The 19,011-nt window shown below is 41.2% G+C and overlaps 4 protein-coding genes across 4 annotated transcripts; 2 read left to right on the plus strand and 2 right to left on the minus strand.

Annotated features, from left to right (window-relative positions):
* Nucleotides 1-227: 227 nt before the first annotated feature.
* Tsp_09912 (zinc knuckle protein) lies at nucleotides 228-2,741 on the plus strand (the record flags this gene model as incomplete). Its single annotated transcript, XM_003370653.1, has 3 exons — nucleotides 228-1,809; nucleotides 2,043-2,318; nucleotides 2,623-2,741. Coding segments are annotated over 3 exons (1,977 nt in total), but the record flags the coding sequence as incomplete, so codon positions are not given.
* A 902-nt stretch (nucleotides 2,742-3,643) lies between these two features.
* Nucleotides 3,644-4,583, minus strand: Tsp_09913 (conserved hypothetical protein). The gene is made up of 2 exons (XM_003370654.1): nucleotides 4,449-4,583; nucleotides 3,644-4,333 (listed from the first exon to the last, which is right to left on the minus strand). Exons 1-2 carry the CDS (start codon nucleotides 4,581-4,583, stop codon nucleotides 3,644-3,646), a joined length of 825 nt encoding a protein of 274 aa, XP_003370702.1.
* Nucleotides 4,584-6,088: 1,505 nt separating this feature from the next.
* Tsp_09914 (putative HEAT protein) lies at nucleotides 6,089-16,466 on the plus strand. Its single transcript, XM_003370655.1, has 29 exons — nucleotides 6,089-6,121; nucleotides 6,282-6,433; nucleotides 6,667-6,850; nucleotides 6,941-7,012; nucleotides 7,061-7,222; nucleotides 7,361-8,376; nucleotides 8,433-8,640; nucleotides 8,726-10,807; nucleotides 10,879-10,955; nucleotides 11,027-11,150; nucleotides 11,228-11,386; nucleotides 11,447-11,599; nucleotides 11,676-11,819; nucleotides 11,893-12,182; nucleotides 12,272-12,599; nucleotides 12,641-12,818; nucleotides 12,981-13,081; nucleotides 13,211-13,645; nucleotides 13,725-13,898; nucleotides 13,985-14,116; nucleotides 14,174-14,458; nucleotides 14,521-14,640; nucleotides 14,737-14,799; nucleotides 14,875-15,220; nucleotides 15,302-15,513; nucleotides 15,638-15,793; nucleotides 15,885-16,008; nucleotides 16,067-16,209; nucleotides 16,305-16,466. The coding sequence occupies exons 1-29, from the start codon at nucleotides 6,089-6,091 to the stop codon at nucleotides 16,464-16,466; spliced, it is 7,815 nt and encodes a 2,604-aa protein (XP_003370703.1).
* A 330-nt stretch (nucleotides 16,467-16,796) lies between these two features.
* Tsp_09915 (lariat debranching enzyme, C- domain protein) lies at nucleotides 16,797-18,104 on the minus strand. The gene has a single exon (XM_003370656.1). The coding sequence runs from the start codon at nucleotides 18,102-18,104 to the stop codon at nucleotides 16,797-16,799; it is 1,308 nt and encodes a 435-aa protein (XP_003370704.1).
* Nucleotides 18,105-19,011: the final 907 nt, after the last annotated feature.

Genomic DNA, 19,011 nt, shown 5'->3' on the forward strand with positions numbered 1-19,011 from the left:
GATTCGGAGTTGGTTCGAAGGGCGATCCTGAGATGTCGGAGCAGGAGAAGAGTTTTCGGGACAGTCTTTCATTCGACGGAACAAGATATTCCGTCCGGCTGTTGAAGAAAAGCGGTGAGATGAACCTCCCTAACAACTTTGAGTTAGCACGAAGACGGTTAGGGGCGGTGGAGCGTCGTTTGGCCCAAGATCCAGTCCGAAGGGAGCAGTATGCTTCCATTTTCCAGGACTACCTGAAGAATGGTTGGGCAGAGCAGGTGAATGACGAAGGGAAAAGCGGTCGAACATGGTATCTCCCCCACCATGTGGTTTACCAGCAAGGGCCAGAAGGGCAAAAGGCTCGGATCGTCTTTGATGGTTCGGCAAAATATCAAGGAACTTCCTTGAATGATCACCTTGACGCCGGCCCGAAAGTGCAGACGGACCTGATGGGGATCCTCTTGCGATTTCGACGGTATCGAGTCGCTCTGCAATCAGACATCGCGAAGATGTATTTGCAGGTGGGACTGCACGAGGACGAGCGGGATTTCTGCCGCTTCTTATGGAGAGACCGTAGTGGCACTCTTGACATCTATCGGCTCACTCGCGTCTGTTTCGGGTTGGCCTGCTCACCATATTTGGCGATCCAGGTGGTTAATTCTCACTTGGAGGCGCATCGAACGCTCTTCCCGAGCGTTGCAGACGAAATCAGGTCGTGCATGTATGTGGATGATTTGGTGGTGAGCCGCGACTCGGCAGCCGACGCTAAGTTATTCGTCCATCAAGCCTCTGACCTCCTCAGCCGGGGTGGTTTCCACCTCACAAAATGGGCGAGCAATGCTCCTGAGGCGCTTTCTGACTTGCCGGCTGAAGATTGCTCAAGTGTCGACCGTTCAAGACTTTGGAAAACGCTTGGGATTTCCTGGAATCCCCAGCTCGACCAGCTGTCGATCTGTCCCCCATCGCAGGCGGCTTCTGAAACGCACGGAACCAAACGAGGACTTCTCCGACTGGCAGCTTCAGTGTTCGATCCCCTTGGCGCGTTGACCCCGTTCACCGTCCGTGCCAAACAGCTGTTACAGTCGCTCTGGCAAACCGGCATATCGTGGGATGATCCCTTACCGCCCGAGATTAGTCGCAAATGGGATCAATGGAGGTCAGACCTAGGTGACCTACACCAGATCGCGCTGCCCCGGGCGTACCTGCCGTACTCCCCGATGGAAGCGAGTCGATTGGAGCTGCATGGCTTTGGAGATGCGTCAGAAGCAGCGTATGCTGCCGTGGTCTACCTGAGAGCCACGCAAAGCACGGGAGTGACCCGAGTCAGCTTCGTGGCTGCGAAGTCCAAAGTGGCTCCGCTTAAGAAGCTCAGTGTTCCACGACTGGAGTTGTCGGCGGCCTTGTTGTGCGTCCGTCTGGTTCGGTATGTGCTACAGGAGTTAGCTCTACCCGTGGATGCCTGCTATTGCTGGAGTGACAGTTTGGTTGCTTTGGGCTGGATCCGTGGAGATGCGTGCCGGTGGAAGCCTTTCGTCGCGATCCGAGTTCGTGAGATACAGGGTCTGCTCTCTCCTCAGTATTGGGGTTATTGCCCAACCCAGGACAATCCTGCAGATTTTGCGAGCCGAGGATGCAGTGTGACAAATTTGTCTAGTTCGCTGAAGTGGTGGCAGGGCCCGACCTGGTTGCGAGCTCCACCCGAGACCTGGCCACAAGCTGAAAAGGAAGAACGGACTGAGGGCTTGGAGGTGCTCGAAGAGGAACGCCGAGCAACTACTGCATTGGTTGCAGTATCACCGCCGCAAGATGCGGCCACTGTCATCGACCCAGGTAGGTATTCCAGTTTCGAAACCTGATCCGAGTGACTGCCTGGTGCCGACGTTTTCGGCATAACACGACCTTGCCCGCCGGCTCAAGAAGAGCAGGGACTGCGTTGATGGCAGACGAGTTAAAGGCAGCCGAGAGAATCTGGATCCGGCAGGAGCAGATCCACGCTTTCGGATTGAAGGATCCGACTGACAAATCGGTGATGAAGACGTTGTGCGGTCTCAATCCCTTTCTAGATGAGTTCGGGGTCATGAGAGTCGGTGGACGTCTTGGCAGAGCTCAGCTGGAAGAGGAAGCGAAATTCCCAGCTCTGCTCCCTTGCAAAGGGATGATCGTGGATTTGCTGATCGAACGGGAGCACAGCCGGCAATTGCACGCTGGTGTGGCTCAAACTCTTGCGGCACTGAGAGAAAGATTCTGGATTCTCCGTGGTCGCAGTGCTGTTAAACGCGTTCTCCGCACGTGTAGACTCTGCCGACGAGTGGCAGCGCGTCCGTTCGAGCAACGGATGGGTGAGTTGCCTGCGACCAGGGTGAATCCAGCGGGGCCGTTCAGCAATGTAGGGATCGACTTCGCTGGACCCCTTATGATCAGAGACGAAGGTTCCAAGCATGGGAGCAAAAAGGCTTACATCTGCCTGTTTACATGTATGGTTGTCCGAGCCATACACTTGGAACTCGTCCCTGACCAGACGATCGAGAGCTTTTTGCGTGCATTGCGACGGTTCGTTGCACGTCGCGGACGCCCCGACACCATCCAGTCGGATAATTTTAAGACATTTCATCAGGCGAATGTCTTCTTGAAACATCTTTTCAGCGGTCAGAACTGGGAGACGGTGCAGCGACATCTCGCATCAGAACGTGTTGAATGGATATTCATCACGGAACGTGCCCCCTGGTGCGGGGGGTACTGGGAACGTCTGGTGCGATCAGTGAAAACCGCTTTAAAGGCAACGTTAGGCCAATGTCTGGCATCGCCTGACGAATTGCGCACCGTGTTGTGCGAAGTGGAAGCTCGAGTGAACGATCGTCCACTGACCTTTGTGGGAAGCGACATACAGGAGGAGATGGCCCTGACTCCGGCCCACTTCCTCGTTGGCCGAAGCTTGACTGCATTTCCAGACCGAAGCGATCGTGCTTCGCGTGGGACAATGAGCAGTAGTCTGCGACACTTGCTCCGCCGCTGGTCCTACCAGCGGAAGCTCGTTGATGCCTTTTGGAAGCGTTGGCAACGAGAGTACGTGGTGACCCTAAGCTGCAGAGGTAAGTGGAAAAGGTTGCAGGAGCAACCTCGAGTCGGTGACGTGGTACTGGTCGCTGACTACAACACTCCACGACGACGTTGGCCCCTTGGCCAAATCGTGGAGTTGCTCACTGGCAGTGATGGGTTGGCAAGGTCTGCAAAGGTCAAGACCGCGGCAGGTATCTTGCGCAGATCGATTCGCACTTTGATCCTGCTGGAACCGGCCGAAGCTCATTGATGGGCTCCGCCCATCAGGGGGGAGTCTGTTAGAAATTCCTCTGGTCGCTCCCGGACGCCTGAGTATCCATACCTGCGTTCATGGTTACAGTAGCGGCCTACGGTAGATGACGCAATAGTGTGTGTTAGTGTGTGTGCGTGTGCATATGCTTGTGAGTGTGCGTGTATAGTGCTAGTTCTGGTTGTCGATTCATTCTTGGTTGTTGAATCTTCAATAAAGTCTCCCGATACGACTTTGTTTTCTTTTCACGTTTGGCAACGAACGGGGTTAATCAGCGGTTGAGCAATCAAATAAGGTTGGACTCCCGCGTGAATTATTATTACAGTCCACTAGCGCTCAGGAGATACAGTTTTGTTGCTAACAACGTCCTCGCAATGTCGCTAGGGACTGGTTCACACCGGCGTGCAACTCGGACTCGGGGGTTCGTCGCACGATGAGCACCACAATCGTTCCGTCAGGGGGAAGTAACAACGGGTGTTTATGACACCACGGCAACGCTGCGTTGGTCAGTCGACCTCCAACGCGCAGGAGTCCTTCCATATCCACAAACGGGGAGAGTGAAGCGAATTGACTGCTCTTCGGCCACTCAGTGGAACCGGATCCAATTCTGTGAATCGGGAAGGCTCCGGCTTGGACTTCTCTCATCCACCTCTTCTCTGCCTCTTGCAACTCCAAGAGCGTGAGTGAGCTGCTCCCTCTTCGTTCACCTCGGGGTCTTCTCGCTTGGTCTACCCATTGCCAACAATATGCGGTAACACGAAGTAGCTTCTCCATTCGGCTGTACCTAGTTGGATCGATCACCATTTGTAGCCGTTGCGCTGGCAACGTGGTGGTCAGCATAACAGCCGTTCTTCGCTCAGGGTCCGTTCCCCTGACTTCTTCCGGAGTGAGAACGACATCCAACAGTGGCCATTCACTCTCAAGTTGTTGCAACCAGTCGGACCCATTCCACCACAAGTGGTCTTTGAGAAGTTTTCCCAAAGTACAACCTCGACTCAGTCGATCTTCTGGGTTGTCCGCTGTTGGAACATACCTCCACTGGCTCGGCTCAGTGAGTGCAATTATCTCTTGCACAAGCTAATGCTCTTCGCTCAACAGCAAACGAAATACTGAGTATGGAAGTTTATTCCAAAGATTGAAGTCAACAGAGAGTAGAAAAAACTGCAAACGGACGGATGGTTCGGACAGTAACACACAAGGCTAAGGTTCGGGAACTCTGCAACACGTTGCTCACAACTACCGCACAACTCGCACAGTCGGTATGATACTGACTTTTTTCTGTCACCGTATTCCTCATTGAAATGCAGGTGTGACTTCAGGATACTATACGATACAGAATTATGGTGTCCATTTCACACTGTTAGGAAGTGACCACGTAAATACTACCATAAAAAATACCAAAAAAATAGAAAGAAATTGCTATTAAGAACAGTGAAAACGATGTATAGCTTAATTATCCCGTACTCTTACTGTAGAGTACGGTATGCTAAAAATAGAAGGAAGAACTTGTTATTCATCGATTGATTGACGAAATTAGGACGATAGTAAAGATTTGATTCCACCTATTATTGTTGATTGAGTGCAACTGTTACTGTCGATACAGTTACCGTGTACGGAAACGAAGGTACAGTTGTACGTTCGTTTGAATTCACTGTTTGCGTAAGGAATTACGTAAACAAAGACGATTGTGTACTTCTTGCTTGAACGAAGGAGTCCATATGAAGACGGAACTTGTTTGATTCCTGTATACAGTGTGGATACTGGGTGGGAAAACAGGAACCACAAGAAGCTGATAAGATTGATTAGATCGGTATCACTTGAAAGGAAAAGGCTGATATTCAACACAGACGTTGAAGTAGTGTGAATTGGAACTACTCGATCTACCACTTAGAGCGGTGAACGATTTTGAACGCGTTGAGTCTCAAAATTGCCGCTCTGATACTTGACAATCAGAAGAACCTGACGACAGATTATTCGAACCGACTGAATTCCGTTTTATAATTTCTAACAGTCAAGGAACAAACAAGTCGCTAAACAAAAATAAAAATGGAATTTCCAACATTGTAAATCTGGGGTTACTGTAGACTTTTGTCGGTCATTCATGCGAGGCATATCTCTGGTCTTTAACGTTTATTCACAAACAGATACGAACACTAACAACACACACACACACACACAAGCTAACTACATACTTTCACGTAATCACACACACTGAATAAGCGCCACGTTACAATATATATATATATATATATATATATATATAAGAAAATGCTTATGCTGCTAGATAGACGCCCTTCTCCTTTTTAAATCGGCAAACGTAATTATCATTTTTGAATTGGAGCTTACGATAGATATCTTCTTTTTTTGATCTTGACTTCTTTTTAACTGTTAACGCAATCGTATCCGTTACAATATAACAAACGTTGATCAGTGAAACAAAGAGAACTGAACGCAGTACAGACAGATGATAGACAAGAAAATGACAAAAGTGGAAAAACCCAGATAGAAGGCGGAAACAGAAATTACAATTGACTATTCAGATTGCGTATTAGGACCGTGAATTTCCGCGACCAGTGGCGTCTGCCTAATTGCTTGCTGTAATTGTGAATATTAAATAATATTTTAAAATGTACAGTTAATTAAATGTTTTTAAATTAATTGTAATAAATTGAGATAAAACTGAGATAAAGTTTTTCTTAATCGTTTTAAAACTTGACTTTTGTCATACTGTAATTCTTGCGCTGTTGTTGAGTAAGCTATTATTGTGCATTAGAAAAGTCATTTATTTGCAATGTCTAAATCATGAAACACTGTAAAAGTGAAAACAAATTTCGAGTAAGTTGTGAATTGTTATTATGAATGTTTTTTTATCATTATCTATCTGTTTCATGTTATCTGAAAATGTAAAATATTTGTTTTGTTTTTCAGAAAATTGTCGTATTTTTTTTTGGTTTATGTTTTTGAAATTTATACAGTTAATACTCTTTATTTTCAGTTTGTTGGTTTTAATGAGAGAATAAAAAATATTCATGTCGACATTACTCGGCAATGTAGATCATTTGAAACAGCACCTGATGACGAGGAAACTTTTTTTGCTCAAACTTTGGCTAAACAATCAGAGTTGAATTATTCAAAAGAATTCAGTAAGTTATTCTCCAAAGAGACGTGATTGACGTTTTCATACATTAAATTTTGAGGTGATTTCTTGCAAGACATTTCAACATTAGCAATTAATACTTATCCATTGTTGATTTTCCACAAAGATGAAATTTTGCGAAAACTGAAAAAGCACTTGCTGGAAAAAAATGTCAGCAGCATTTCTTCACTTTTAGAGTAAGAAAGAACAATTGCCAAAGCATTGCTTTAAATTATTTTTTAAGACTGTGCATAGCTGTTTGCCGAGATTTGCACGATGAATTTCAGCCGTATTTTTGGGAAATTTTTGAGGTCATTTGTGATATTTTGTCAGTCTACAATGATCCTGATGTTTTGGAAGCGTGTTTTTCAACCCTCGCTTATTTGCTGAAATTTTCTTGGCGCAGGATGATCCATAATTCAAGAGATGTTTTTCAGTATGATTTGGGACTTTTTGATGTTCAGTAGGATGAAATGGATGTGTTTAAAATTCTTTGTATTTTTTGAAGACATTTTCAGCACCTGTTATCTCATACAAAAGAATATATTCGTCGTTTTTCTGCCGAAGCTCTTGTATTCTTTATTCGAAAGGTAACATTTTTATTTAAAAATGAAATTTATTAATCATTTAAAATCCAGGCTGCCGATTTTGGTGATATTGTTGAATATTGCTTGAGAAAAATTGGTGAGGACAATGCTTTGCTTCTCGGAATGGCGGAATTGTTCATTCAATGCATCATTGGGCCGCAGAACAATTTTCACGGTAAAGCAAAAATGGTACGAAATGTGCACGTTACTCATGTATGTTTTATATATGAAGATAAAAAAAGAGAGAGAGAAAGATTTGAAACTTTTGGGCAGTTAATAGATGAATTTTATTAACTATTTTTTTTTCTTTTATTAGTTGTTTAAATAATAAAAATATTTGTATTATTTAAGATGATGAAAACGTTGTTGTCGTTTGTTCATATTTCTCCATTGAAAGAAACGGCTTACACTTTGCTTTGTCAAGTGAACATCGCTTTGGTTCAACATGCCGTCGTCGATACGGCTGCAGTTATTTTCGACTGTATACTAGATGAAGGTGATTGTTTTTTCGACAAACTGTTGCGGAACGATAACGCAGCTTTGGATGTTAAAGTTGCTTATCTGATGGATTTGACATCGGTTTGGATAGAAATGAAGCAGGGCTGTTTGGTACCTTTTGAGACAAAGGAAAAAATTATAAAAAATTGGCTAATGCGATTGTTGGTCAATGGAAATTTTGAATGGAAAATTTTCAACTCGTTCATTAATCTCGGGAGGAGAATTTTCCAATCGCCTGATGTGTGCACGAAGTGCACAATTTTGGGTGATTTTTTAAATTTGTTGTTTGACGTGGGTGCACAATTTGAGCATGCTGTTCTGATTATGCCGGACAGTTTGTTCGTAGTTGAAGTGTACCAGTGTAGAATCATCAGATTTTTCGCCTCGTACACGGATCGGTATTTGGTTGAGAATGAAATTTTCAAAAATTGTCGTCTGTTGGCTAGCTTGTGTAAAATGTCATCATTGGCCGAAACGAATGCAGTTGGAAATGGACAGTGGCCATTGGTAACGAGAAGACTCTTCTCTCCGTTGCAGAAAGGAACAATTGTCAATTTGCTAGATTTGATATTTACCAAATTTTCTGAACAGTTCGCTTTGACCGGGTCGGATAAAGCTGAGATGGGAATTTTGTTGCCGCATTTGATCTGCGCCGCCCTAATCTATCCAATGGTGACGATGGATCGCGACGAGCACGTTGCACTGGCTAACGTTACCACGAACCTTGCCCTCTCGTCTCTGGTTGTTGTTGGCAAAGAATACAGTTTAGCGTTGCGTTGCCTTTTCAAAGCTGTACATCAGATCAAAGAGTCGGCCAAATTGACCGAAATGGTCATTTGTTTAGCGGAACGGATGTTGGCAAATTTGCAGTAATATTTTATTGTATATTTTCGTATTATTTTACATCGTGCATTGTAATTTTCAGCAGCGGCGCTAAAGTGGCATTTTATCTCGAGGCCACAGTTAGCTGTGTTGAATATTTGAATGATCGGTTGTCAAATTTCGACTTGCAAGTGGACGTGATTGATTCAGCTTGTCGAGCCGTTATTTCAAATTTGTGGCTGTCCGATGTTGGAACGCGTGTTTTGTCATTGCGTCTTCTGCGTCATTTGTGCGCACTTGGTGGATGTCGGGTAATATATTCTTTCTTTTTTCTTTTTTTCTTCATATTATCATTTTTGTCATCATTGATGTTTCGATATTTGTTTTTTTTTATAGATTGGTGTCGAATTTGCAGATTTGTGTTTAGAAGCGGAAAGCGTGCCGGCGACGATTCACCAATACCGTCAGCGTTTGTTAGTCTATATGAAAATTTGTTCGCTGTGCAAAAGCGGCTCTTCTGAGAAGACAGTGTTGCGGAATTGGTCGTTGATTGGTTTGGTTTTGCGTTTTCTGGTTGGTCAGTTTCACGTCAATTTGTCTTTGCTGTGGAATCATGTGATCGAAACGATCGTAGCAACAATGGAAATGGCCAACGACGCCGACCAGTGTTGGACCGTTTTGGTCGACGCGTTGGAATTCGGCACGGCTAATTTGGCAAACAGTAATACCAGTGAACAGTGTTGTTTTCCAGTGGAGGAGGAGAACATTTTGTCCCAGGCGATCAGTGACCGTCTCGGAATGGGAGAAAGTAACAACAGTAGGGAGGATTTTGTCAATTTTCGTCATTTGGTGTGGCTTACGTTGGACAAATTGGCAACGTCCAGTCCCGCACCGTCTGGTCAAGTGGAACGGATCGTCGATTCAGCGTTGAGCTGGTTCAACGTGGAATATCAGTTCAACGACATGAATACGATTTGGTTTGACGGTAGGGCAGCTGTAGCCTGTGGTAGTGGTGGTGATGTAAGTGTGAAGTTGCAAGCGAAAACGGCAGTAGCCGCTTTGAATGTTTTGGGAAAATTGTCGAAAAATCACCGACGGTTGTTTGTTCGACTCGAGTCGTTGTATACGCGTCTGTTGAGGCAGACGAGACGCGAAGTCCAGGCGGCGGCGTTGAACTGCGTGCTCGGCTTAGACGACGAGTTGGAAACGTACCGGCCTCATTTGAGCTGCTTGTTGACCGGCGACAATTTTTGCGACAAACTCATCAAACTGGCATGTCGTTTCGACCAGCTTGCTGTCGAAGAATTGGAACGTCGACGACGACTGGCGACAGTATTGTTGAATCTTGTCTACGGTCTGCTGCGAAGCAGGGGTTCTGGTTCCACTTTGGATTTGCGGCGCCACTTGTCCCAACTGTTCGCTTTTCTCGGCTATTGCAACAGCGACGAAATGAACGAATTTTTCGACTTGGTGATTTCACCAATCGGCTGCCATTTTCACCAACACTACTCCAACAACCAAATTGGACAAACGATACAAGCTTTGGACAGTGTTTTCGAAGGTCGAACTGTTGCCGACCTGCGTTACGGGGTTTTGGGTGAGATTGTCGAATTTTTGAACCAAATGGTGGAAAAAGTGTCCGATCGTATGGATGAAAAATGTCAGCGTCGAATTTTCCATGCGGCATTGATTTTGCAAGCAATCGTCAACTGGATTCAATTGACTGCTGCTGGTGGTGGTGGTGGTGGTGAAAATGGAAAAGTGCACGAAGAAGAGACGAACGAGGATGGAAGAGAAGAAGATGATTACGTTTGGAAGAAACGGGGGAAAAAAATCCGCAAACAATTGGACGGATTGTTTGTAAAATTTTCCACCCAATTTGGAGAATATCCATTTTCGGACGAGGAGCTTGGACTGTTGTTCGAATTGGTCGTCTGGCCAGCGTTGGTGGTCGACGACGACGACAACGTCCAAGGGCGTCTGTGCAAACTGTTCGTCGTCTGGAGTGAATCCGAACTGCTCTGGCCGTTGCTCTACTGTTCCAAGTGGAACCGTTCGCCGGTCCACTGTTTGGTGTCGACGTTGGGCAAGCGGAACGCGCCAGAGGCGGTCCATCGATTTGCAATCGACCTGGTCGACGGTCTGCTTCAGCTCGACTCCAATCCCGACTCTTGTTGGGCAACGAATTCTGAAATTGCCAATTTTGCCCAAAAATACTGGCAAGTTGTCGACGTTCAACATCGCCGGCCGGATTTTTTCGTCGAAAATTACGCCGAAATTCTAATCGCCTATTGTAGAGAGGATTTCGAAAAAAGTGGCGACCATCGCCGGCCGATTGACCGACGTAAATTGGATATTCTTTGTCGACTGTGCGGTCGATTGGACGTGGCCCGTAGTCGTGGCTGTGGGTCGTCTTTGATCACGTCCCTTTTCGAACAGCTTCAATGCAGAGCAGCAGCAGCAGTTGACGACGAAATTGTATGGAACAGAGAAAAGTTGCCAAAATTTCAGTTCAATCCAATTATTTTTATTTTTTCCATTTTTCCCAGGAAATTCAACTGATTCTTCTCGATGCTGTGCTCCGATTGCTCGAACATTCTTCCAACGACACGTTGCAATATTTGGAGTAAGTTTGTCGGCTGGATCTTTTTGCGAAATGAATAGAGAATTATAATAATAATTGGTCGAAATTTTCAGTTCGGTTATCAATTTGTACGCCTGCGTACGCCAGAGATCTGTTCGAACCCGTTTGCACGAAATTTTCACCGCAATTGTAGCAGACGATCCAGAATATATCAAATTGTCCCAAATTATCGACGGGGTTAGTTGACGTGGGAAAAAAAGATTTTTTTTAAATCTCAGTTTAATTGTAAAAAACAATTCTTTTTTTTGGTGTAGTTGAACTCGTGGAACAAACGTCAGGTTGAAGAATTCGATTATGATCGTCGACTCGCTGCTCATCAGCAGGCGAATCATTTTCTGTATGAAGTTTCGAAAAGTGCTTTGAAACCTACGTTGACTTTACTATTTTACAATTGTTTTCATTTCATTGAACTGGTAAACAAATTTACTTGTTTTTTTTCTGTTTCGATGCTAATTTTTTTTCTTTCGTCGAAGGTGGACGATCTTTCTTTGCGAACGAATGCAACGCACACGGTTGACCAGTGTTTCCACTGCATGTCCACTAGACTTGTTCAAGACGAGTGGAATTCGATTTTGAACAACACTGTATTACCATATTTGACGAACGCTTTGAAAAATCAAAACGACGTATGTGAATTTTTTTTTATTAATTTTTGATTGTATTTTATTGTTTTTTGTTTTTTATTCGGAAATATTATTTCAGATTATACGCAACAGTTTTGTTGGCATTTTGAGAAGTTGCATTTTGAAATTTGCCATTTTTCACGATCAACTTAAACCACTGTTTCAATTGGTCGACAATGTCGATTTGGAATTGGACTTTTTCGAAAATATTCGTCACATTCAGGTGAAAAGATTTTTTAATTTGGTCTGTTGACAAAGTTCTCAAAGTCTGCTTACATTGTCGTTTGGAAATTTAGCTGCATCGTCGTGCCCGTGCTTTGCGACGTCTTTGTGATCAACTTGAAACTTCTTCGGATCCGAATACAACTATCCGCCCACGGCAGATTCGCCTTTACATTTTCCCACTGATCAGTGCATATTTGTCGGACGAGACATTTTCCAACAAGCATCCGTCGTTGGTCGACGAATGTGTCCACTTGATCAGCTGTTATTGTCGTTTGGCAAATTGGACCAGCTATTCTTGTATATTGCGAAAATATTTGCACAAATTGAAAACCGATTTGGACAATCAAAAATTACACACCAGGTTTAGTCATTGATTTGATTTGATTTATTCAAAAATAACACGAGATGAGAGAAAAGGAAAATGATCTTCTGTTCTTCTGGTCATTTCAGAATTGTGGTCAGCATTTTGGATTCGTTCCATTTCATCAATTTCGACTTGCCGTCGAGTCGAAAACAGCAGCATGTGGTCGATTCGTTGTCGAAAATAATTTTGCCCAAATTGAAAGCGGCATTAATTGGTAGAATTGATCAAGTTGACGACAGCAAATTCGACCTGCATCGTCGACGTGCGGGAAAATTGAAACTATCAAACGAAACTGATGAATTGATTCGAGTGCCAATCGCCTTGGCAATGATCAAATTGTTGGTCAAATTGCCCGCTCATATTGCATCTTCTGACATATCCAGGTACAAGAAAAGGAAAGAATTATTCACTAATGTTTATCAATTTTTTTTATTAAAAATAATTTCCATTTCAAGCACTATTTTGAAAGTGTGCAACATGTTGAAAAGTCGATGGTTGGAAGTGAGAAATTTGGCCAGGAAAACGTTGTGCTCAATGTTGAACAGTTTGGGCAGTGGATATTTGGCGGTCGTTTTGAAAGAATTGCGCAGCACGTTGAAGAAAGGTTTCCAAATGCACGTGCTCTGTTATACGGTGCACATGATTTTGGAAATTACTTGTTCGAGTGAAAATTTCCTGGAAAATGCTTTGGATGCTGCTTCGTTGCGAGATATTCTTGAAGTAGCGTTTCAAATTGAAAAAAAAATTTTTTTTTTTCAAATAAAATTATAATTTGCGCATATTGTATTGTGTTAGATTTGTCATGGAGAATTGTTTGGTTCAGTGGCAGAGGAGAAACGAGCGAAAGAAGTTTTGCGCAGCGTCTGGGAAGCGAAAGCGGTAAAAGTGTTCAACACGTACGCAATTATTGGTCGTTTTGTGAGCAAGCATAATTTGTTTGATGTTCTCGATCCTTTGAAAGAGGTTTTCTTCTTTTTCTTCTTCTTCTTCTTCTTGTTGTTGTTATTTTTGCATTCAAATTTCAGGTGCTCAAACAGAGTCCAAATCACGAGATGTTGAAGAAAATTTCAAACTGTTTGAAGCAGTTTGCTTCGGGTGTGTCGAAAAATACAAATTTGACCGTGGAAACGTTGATGGTATTCTGTTACGAAGTGCTGAACGATGGTCTACAATCGTTGTGCAAAAATAATTGCAAAGAACAACAGCAGCAGCAAATTGAAAAAGGAAAAAGCCTCAGACCGGCGCCCAGTTTTCTATTCCCTCCAGAACCGGGAAGGCGTGGCTTTGCCGTAAATGTTTCCAAAAGGACCAACATGCACTTGTTGATATCGTTCGCTTTGGATGTGCTGCTGTCTTTGCTGCGTGCCGGCAAGCTTTCGGCGGTTGAAACCGAATCGTTGAGCTTATTGGATCCATTTGTCGACAATTTGATTCTCTGTCTCAACGCTGCCTATCCAAAAGTATTTTTCTATTTTTCGTTTGATTAATACCTTTGATAATTGATCGTTCGTCTTTGCTTTTTCAATAATTATTCTGCAGATTATCAGTGTTGCGTTGAGATGTTTGACCAATATTGTCAAATATCCGTTGCTTTCGTTGGAGAAAAACATCGACTCGCTAGTGAAGACTGTGTTCACACTGTTGCATAATTACGCATGCCTGGGCGTTGCTTGTAGAGGAGATTCTCGAGATGTTCTCAGGAACTGTTTCAAAGTGAGCAGAAAAGAAAATTTTCATTTGTGAAACTTTTAAATTCAATTTTCACAAACTGATTGTTTCGCTTCGCTTCTATTTTCCAGCTGATAACTGCTGTGATCGTCTATTCTGGCGGAAAAGCGGTTAACGGTGAGCAGATGGACATTTTGCTCCGATATTCTGAAGAAGATTTGGCCGATACGCAAAAACAGGCTACGGCGTTTTCCGTGGTCAAGGTTCGATTGTTTGTTTGTTTGTTTGTTTGCTCATTTTGATAAAGTATAATTTTCCAGGCAATATTCGCTAAACGACACTATTCAGGTACGGTGGAGGCGATTTTGTCCAAGCTGCAAAATTTGTCAATAACTTCCGGCTTGGAGCACGTCCGCGTTCAGTGTCGACAAGCGATTGGAATTTATTTCAAATTCAACTACGTGAAAAATAAGAAGAAGAACAAAAAGCAACAGCTATTTGTGAAAGCTGTTGAATTTTTCTGCGTACAGTTGAATTATGCTGAAGAAAGTGGACGCGTGTCGGCTTTGGAAATGCTCGAAATGCTTTTATCCATGGCCAAATCGGTTAATAAATATGATATGAATTTTTTATTTCTTTTCTAATATTTCCTTTTTTTTCATTTTAGAATTTACTGCCCAAAATTGATATGGTTGTATTTTTGCACTTGAGTGCTCGATTGCAAATTGATCAGTCGGAACGGTGCAGAAATATTATCGCTTTGGCGATTAAGAAATTAATTTCCCGGGTAAATAGAATCTCAATATATTCCAATTGTTGTTTGCTTTTTTTCTCTTATTTTCAATTTACACGCTTGCTATAAAAGAAATTGAAATTTATTCAGGTTTCGAAGGAAAAATTTGCAGAAATGTTCAACGTTACGCTTGACTGGCTCGGGGAAGATGAAGTTTGTTTATTTTAATGTTTTTTTTGCGCAGCTTGTACGTATAATATGCTTTTTCTCACGATTGTTCCATTGAAGATTGCATTGAAACAGACTGGTGCGTTGTGTTTGTCGTTGTTGTTCGACGAAAATAGGACTGAATTGGTTGAAAAAATGCCCATCGTTATGCAGATGATTTTTTCCCAATTTCAAAAGTACCTTCCTACTTTTCCTGCAGACGATGATGATGATGATCAGAAGAAGAAGAAGAAGAAGAAAAAGAGTGGTTGCTTGAATATGCTGCAAAAATCCACTTCTGATGATCGTTGCATTGATCATTTTTTGTTTGCTTTATTAAATTTGTGTCAAAAAATAATCAAAGCTGTTCCATTGGACGACGATCGCTTCACTTGCAAATGGCTTCCATTTCGAGAAACCCTAATTGGTATTTTTTGTTCATTTGCAAAATATGATTTTTTCCAGCGTAGTTATTTATCTGTATCTTTATATGTATATGTATGCTTAGAAATTTTGTTGAAAACACTTCTCTATCCACACGTTTGGGTTCGAACGTCAGCTTCTCAATTTCTTGGCTGTTGCTTGCTTTTCATTGTCAACAGCAGTGAGTGCAAGTCGGTTGGTGAAAGTGATCATTGGAACAATGTTTTGTTTGAATTTTGTGAAAAATTGTTTGAACAGTTGAAAATTCATCACAACAGTGAAGAACTGATTGAACAGGTAAGCTTACACAACACCTACCTCTATATATATTTCTTCAAAATTTCCATCATCAGCAGCAGTTTTTTTGTTCGATTTATTGATTGTATTGTCGAGTTTTATTCGTTTGTATTTTCACTTATAGTCTGTGAAAAATTTGGTCTTCATTGCTAAACAAACTCCTGATTACAACGTCCCCCAATCCGACCAACCGAAACAACTGCAAAAAGCAACAGGAAGAAGAACGTTTTGCTTGTCTTGGATGATCAGGCGTTTGATTCGATTGTGTCGCATGGAGCTGGTTAAAAATGCCAAATTATCTTTACTGGTTGGTGAATGTTAATTTTTGTACGCGTTTTTTTTCTTTTGCAATTTATTTGCTCTTTTTGTAGCGCTCGTTTGTTTTCAAATGGATTGCTGCGGTTGCTTTGCAATGCAATGACACAACTTTGCGCAACAATTTGCACACTTTTCTTCCACCACTGTATCGTGAACTAACTATTGCAAATAATGATGGTACGATAGTTTTTGCTTTGCTTTGCTTTTTTCATTATGATGAAAATAATAATTTTAGAAAAATTGAAAATACTGTCAACAAGCGTGTGTGAAATTGTACAAAATCGAGTCGGCTTGGACGCATTTTCAGCAGAATGGAACAGATGCCAAAATTTTGCTGCCGCAAAGCGTCTGGAAAGAAAACGACGACTAGCTACGGAGGTGATTTGTCTTTTGCATTTTTCTTCTTAATTAATTTGTTTAACTGCACAATCGAGGTCCAAAAGTTTTTTTTTTAATTTTCCTTCATGATCCAGGTTCTGTCGGATCCAGTCGAAGCGGCCAAGCGTCGAATCAAGAGGCAGAAATTGAAAATTGCCGCCAAAAAGAAATTGCGCACCACTCTATCCAACAAACCGTATTCTTCGAATAACGAAGCTTTTGATGAAATGCTTGTTGAGCATGAAACTTTTGAATAAAAAAATGTTGTTCTTTTTCTTCAAGTTTTTTCTTTCTTTAACATAATTAAATTTAACACTGTATATAAATAAATAAAGAATTGAAAAAGTTTTCAGTGTTGAAAAATGCTACTTGAATAGGTACAGTATACAATACAAAAGTTACTTGATTATCAATCATAGGTCAACAGTATTTTTCAAAAACAAAAAAAAATACATGATAAATTAATAATAAATCAACAAAAACAAACAAACGATAACAATCAATCATTCACAAAAAACAATACAAATATGATGAGCAAGTGTAAAAACTTATTGAAAAGCAGATGCAACTGATACCTACAAAAAAGTTCATAAAATGTCATCCAAACATATCTCATCAGGATTCTCTGAAGGAGGCATATTACGAACTTCTGCTTGTGCAAACTGCGGATCTTCCGATGATGTGACAGCAACACCAGAAGACGTGCTAGTAGTAGTAGTAGTAGCATTCGGTTCTGAATAATTTGACGAAGTTGTTTCCAACTTTTCGAGAAGCAATTTGACCATATCGGAAACTTCAAATCTAGCGCAAAATTCTGTCGTCTGCGAATTTATTGACAATGAAACGTTTTCGTTAGTTGAACGTTGGCAAAATTTTTCACGTACAGTCAAATCATTGTTCAAAGCTTCTCGTAATGCGGCCATTTCTTGTTCAGAAGGTGCAAAGTTATAAAGTTCCCCAGACAGTGGAGTCGGCATGTAATACTTTTCTTTGGAAATTTTTAACAAATGGTTCGTCTTTTTTAAAATGGTCAACCATTCCAAATCATAGCAGAGTTTTGCTTCGGAGTTCACGTTATCAATATCCAATGATGGAGAATCTATTTCGACTATTTGAAAAAAAGATCGCCCACGAAGACACTTGTCCAGAGCAAGAAATTTTGTAAAAGATTTATTTTCGTGAGGTACAAGAGCGGCAAATTTCACGTGCATGTGAGCAGCAAACCAATATTTCGGCTTCAGCATTGCCAAAAGTTCATAAGATGGCAAACTGCCCAGTTCTCCTCGCTGAGAATCTTGCAACAAAAATCTTTTTTTCGCAAATAATTCTTCTTTATTTCCAAAGTGCTCAATTCCACGAGGCCAATCGTGAGTCAGAAGTATATCAATCGGTTGCACTAGCTGTTTCAATCGAAATACTTCTAAATTGCGAACGTGATAAACCGAACGCATTTGATCAGCATTGAATAAATCATTTTCAAAATAACCACGCAAATAATTGTATGACTTGTAAATTCCAGACAAGCCAGCTATTCGTAAACCTTGGAAATTTACAACATTCGCTCGTCCCATGTAAAATATATTCGGCGCTACCCATCCTCCATATGGAAGTTCTGATAAATAACTCGACGATTCATGATTTCCTCCAATAAAAATTGTCAACACCTCTGCTTTCAATTCACCAGAATAATACTTATGAAAATCAAGCATGTGGCGATACTTATGTGGAACTGCCAATGATTTCAAATCTTGCTCATCTCGAATGCTTTGAAAATCTCCACAACAAATCACCAAATCCAAATCAATACCTCTCTTATCTTTCGCATACCTTACTGCTTCGTATAGATTTTCCAGTTCACCATGTATACAACCGGCAATACCAATTTTCAACTTCATCGACACAAAAGTCACTATTGATATCAACAATCGCAAACGTCAAAATAATACAGTAATTTATTATGACAATCTAGTACTTACAGTATAGATCTCCGTGTGTAAACAATAATAAATTTTCATTGTCTGATTTTTCAAATGTCGGTTGTTTATAAAAGAATTATTTAAGGCAAAATTTTATTCTTTCATCATTTTTTATTTCAAAAAATTTCATCTCATCCGATAATGGAATTATGTGCTAAATTGCGGCCATTTACACGAACAAGTAAAAATTCAAATAATCTTGTTCATACTGCATGAAAAACATTTGAACTAAATTTATTTGTCAAACTACTACTTTTGACTAATTTTTCCAACAATTTTAATGCGCAATACGCAATATTGCTTTCAGCATTATCCGACTCTATGCTGCTATGTACTTTAAATATTCACATGAGCATTTATTTAATGGACGCGTAGAACCAGTGTAGTCCAGCTACGTAGTAGCACTTGAAATTATTCAATCATGAGTAATACATGCGTTTCTTCTATTATTTAGTTGAACTTTTTTTTCCTTTTTAAAATCATTAAAGATATTTTTAAATGTTTTTTTCACTTCACGATTAGATAAGCTTAATCTCTAAAATCAATATTGCCATAATGATAAATGTAATTAAATTTTTCGTTGCTACTCATATGTATTTGACCAGATTTTACTATGGTATGCTTTTAAAGTTAATAATGATAATATTATCATTTTTAAACATACATACTGTTGAATTTAAGTGCTACAGTTAAATAATTGCAGTGAAGCAAATGCATATGAATAAATTCTTTCAATTATTTCTATGATTATTGCTAATTTTTACCGAGGCTTTTTATTAAATACTTTAACATTTATTTATATATTTACTTATTTATTTACAATTAT

The sequence above is a fragment of the Trichinella spiralis genome (assembly GCF_000181795.1).
Source record: "Trichinella spiralis strain ISS 195 chromosome Unknown Scfld610, whole genome shotgun sequence".
Taxonomy (NCBI): domain Eukaryota; kingdom Metazoa; phylum Nematoda; class Enoplea; order Trichinellida; family Trichinellidae; genus Trichinella; species Trichinella spiralis.

Bases quoted from the DNA above. Each gene is read 5' to 3' on its own strand.
- Tsp_09913 (XM_003370654.1), bottom strand. From the start codon at position 4,583: ATGAGGAATACGGTGACAGAAAAAAGTCAGTATCATACCGACTGTGCG. The intron at 4,334-4,448 runs GTTTTTTCTACT...GCACTCACTGAG, and splicing joins GAACCATCCGTCCGTTTGCA to CCGAGCCAGTGGAGGTATGT.
- Tsp_09914 (XM_003370655.1), top strand. From the start codon at position 6,089: ATGAAACACTGTAAAAGTGAAAACAAATTTCGA. The intron at 10,956-11,026 runs GTAAGTTTGTCG...CGAAATTTTCAG, and splicing joins GACACGTTGCAATATTTGGA to TTCGGTTATCAATTTGTACG. The intron at 14,800-14,874 runs GTTTGTTTATTT...GTTCCATTGAAG, and splicing joins ACTGGCTCGGGGAAGATGAA to ATTGCATTGAAACAGACTGG.
- Tsp_09915 (XM_003370656.1), bottom strand. From the start codon at position 18,104: ATGAAGTTGAAAATTGGTATTGCCGGTTGTATACATGGTGAACTGGAA.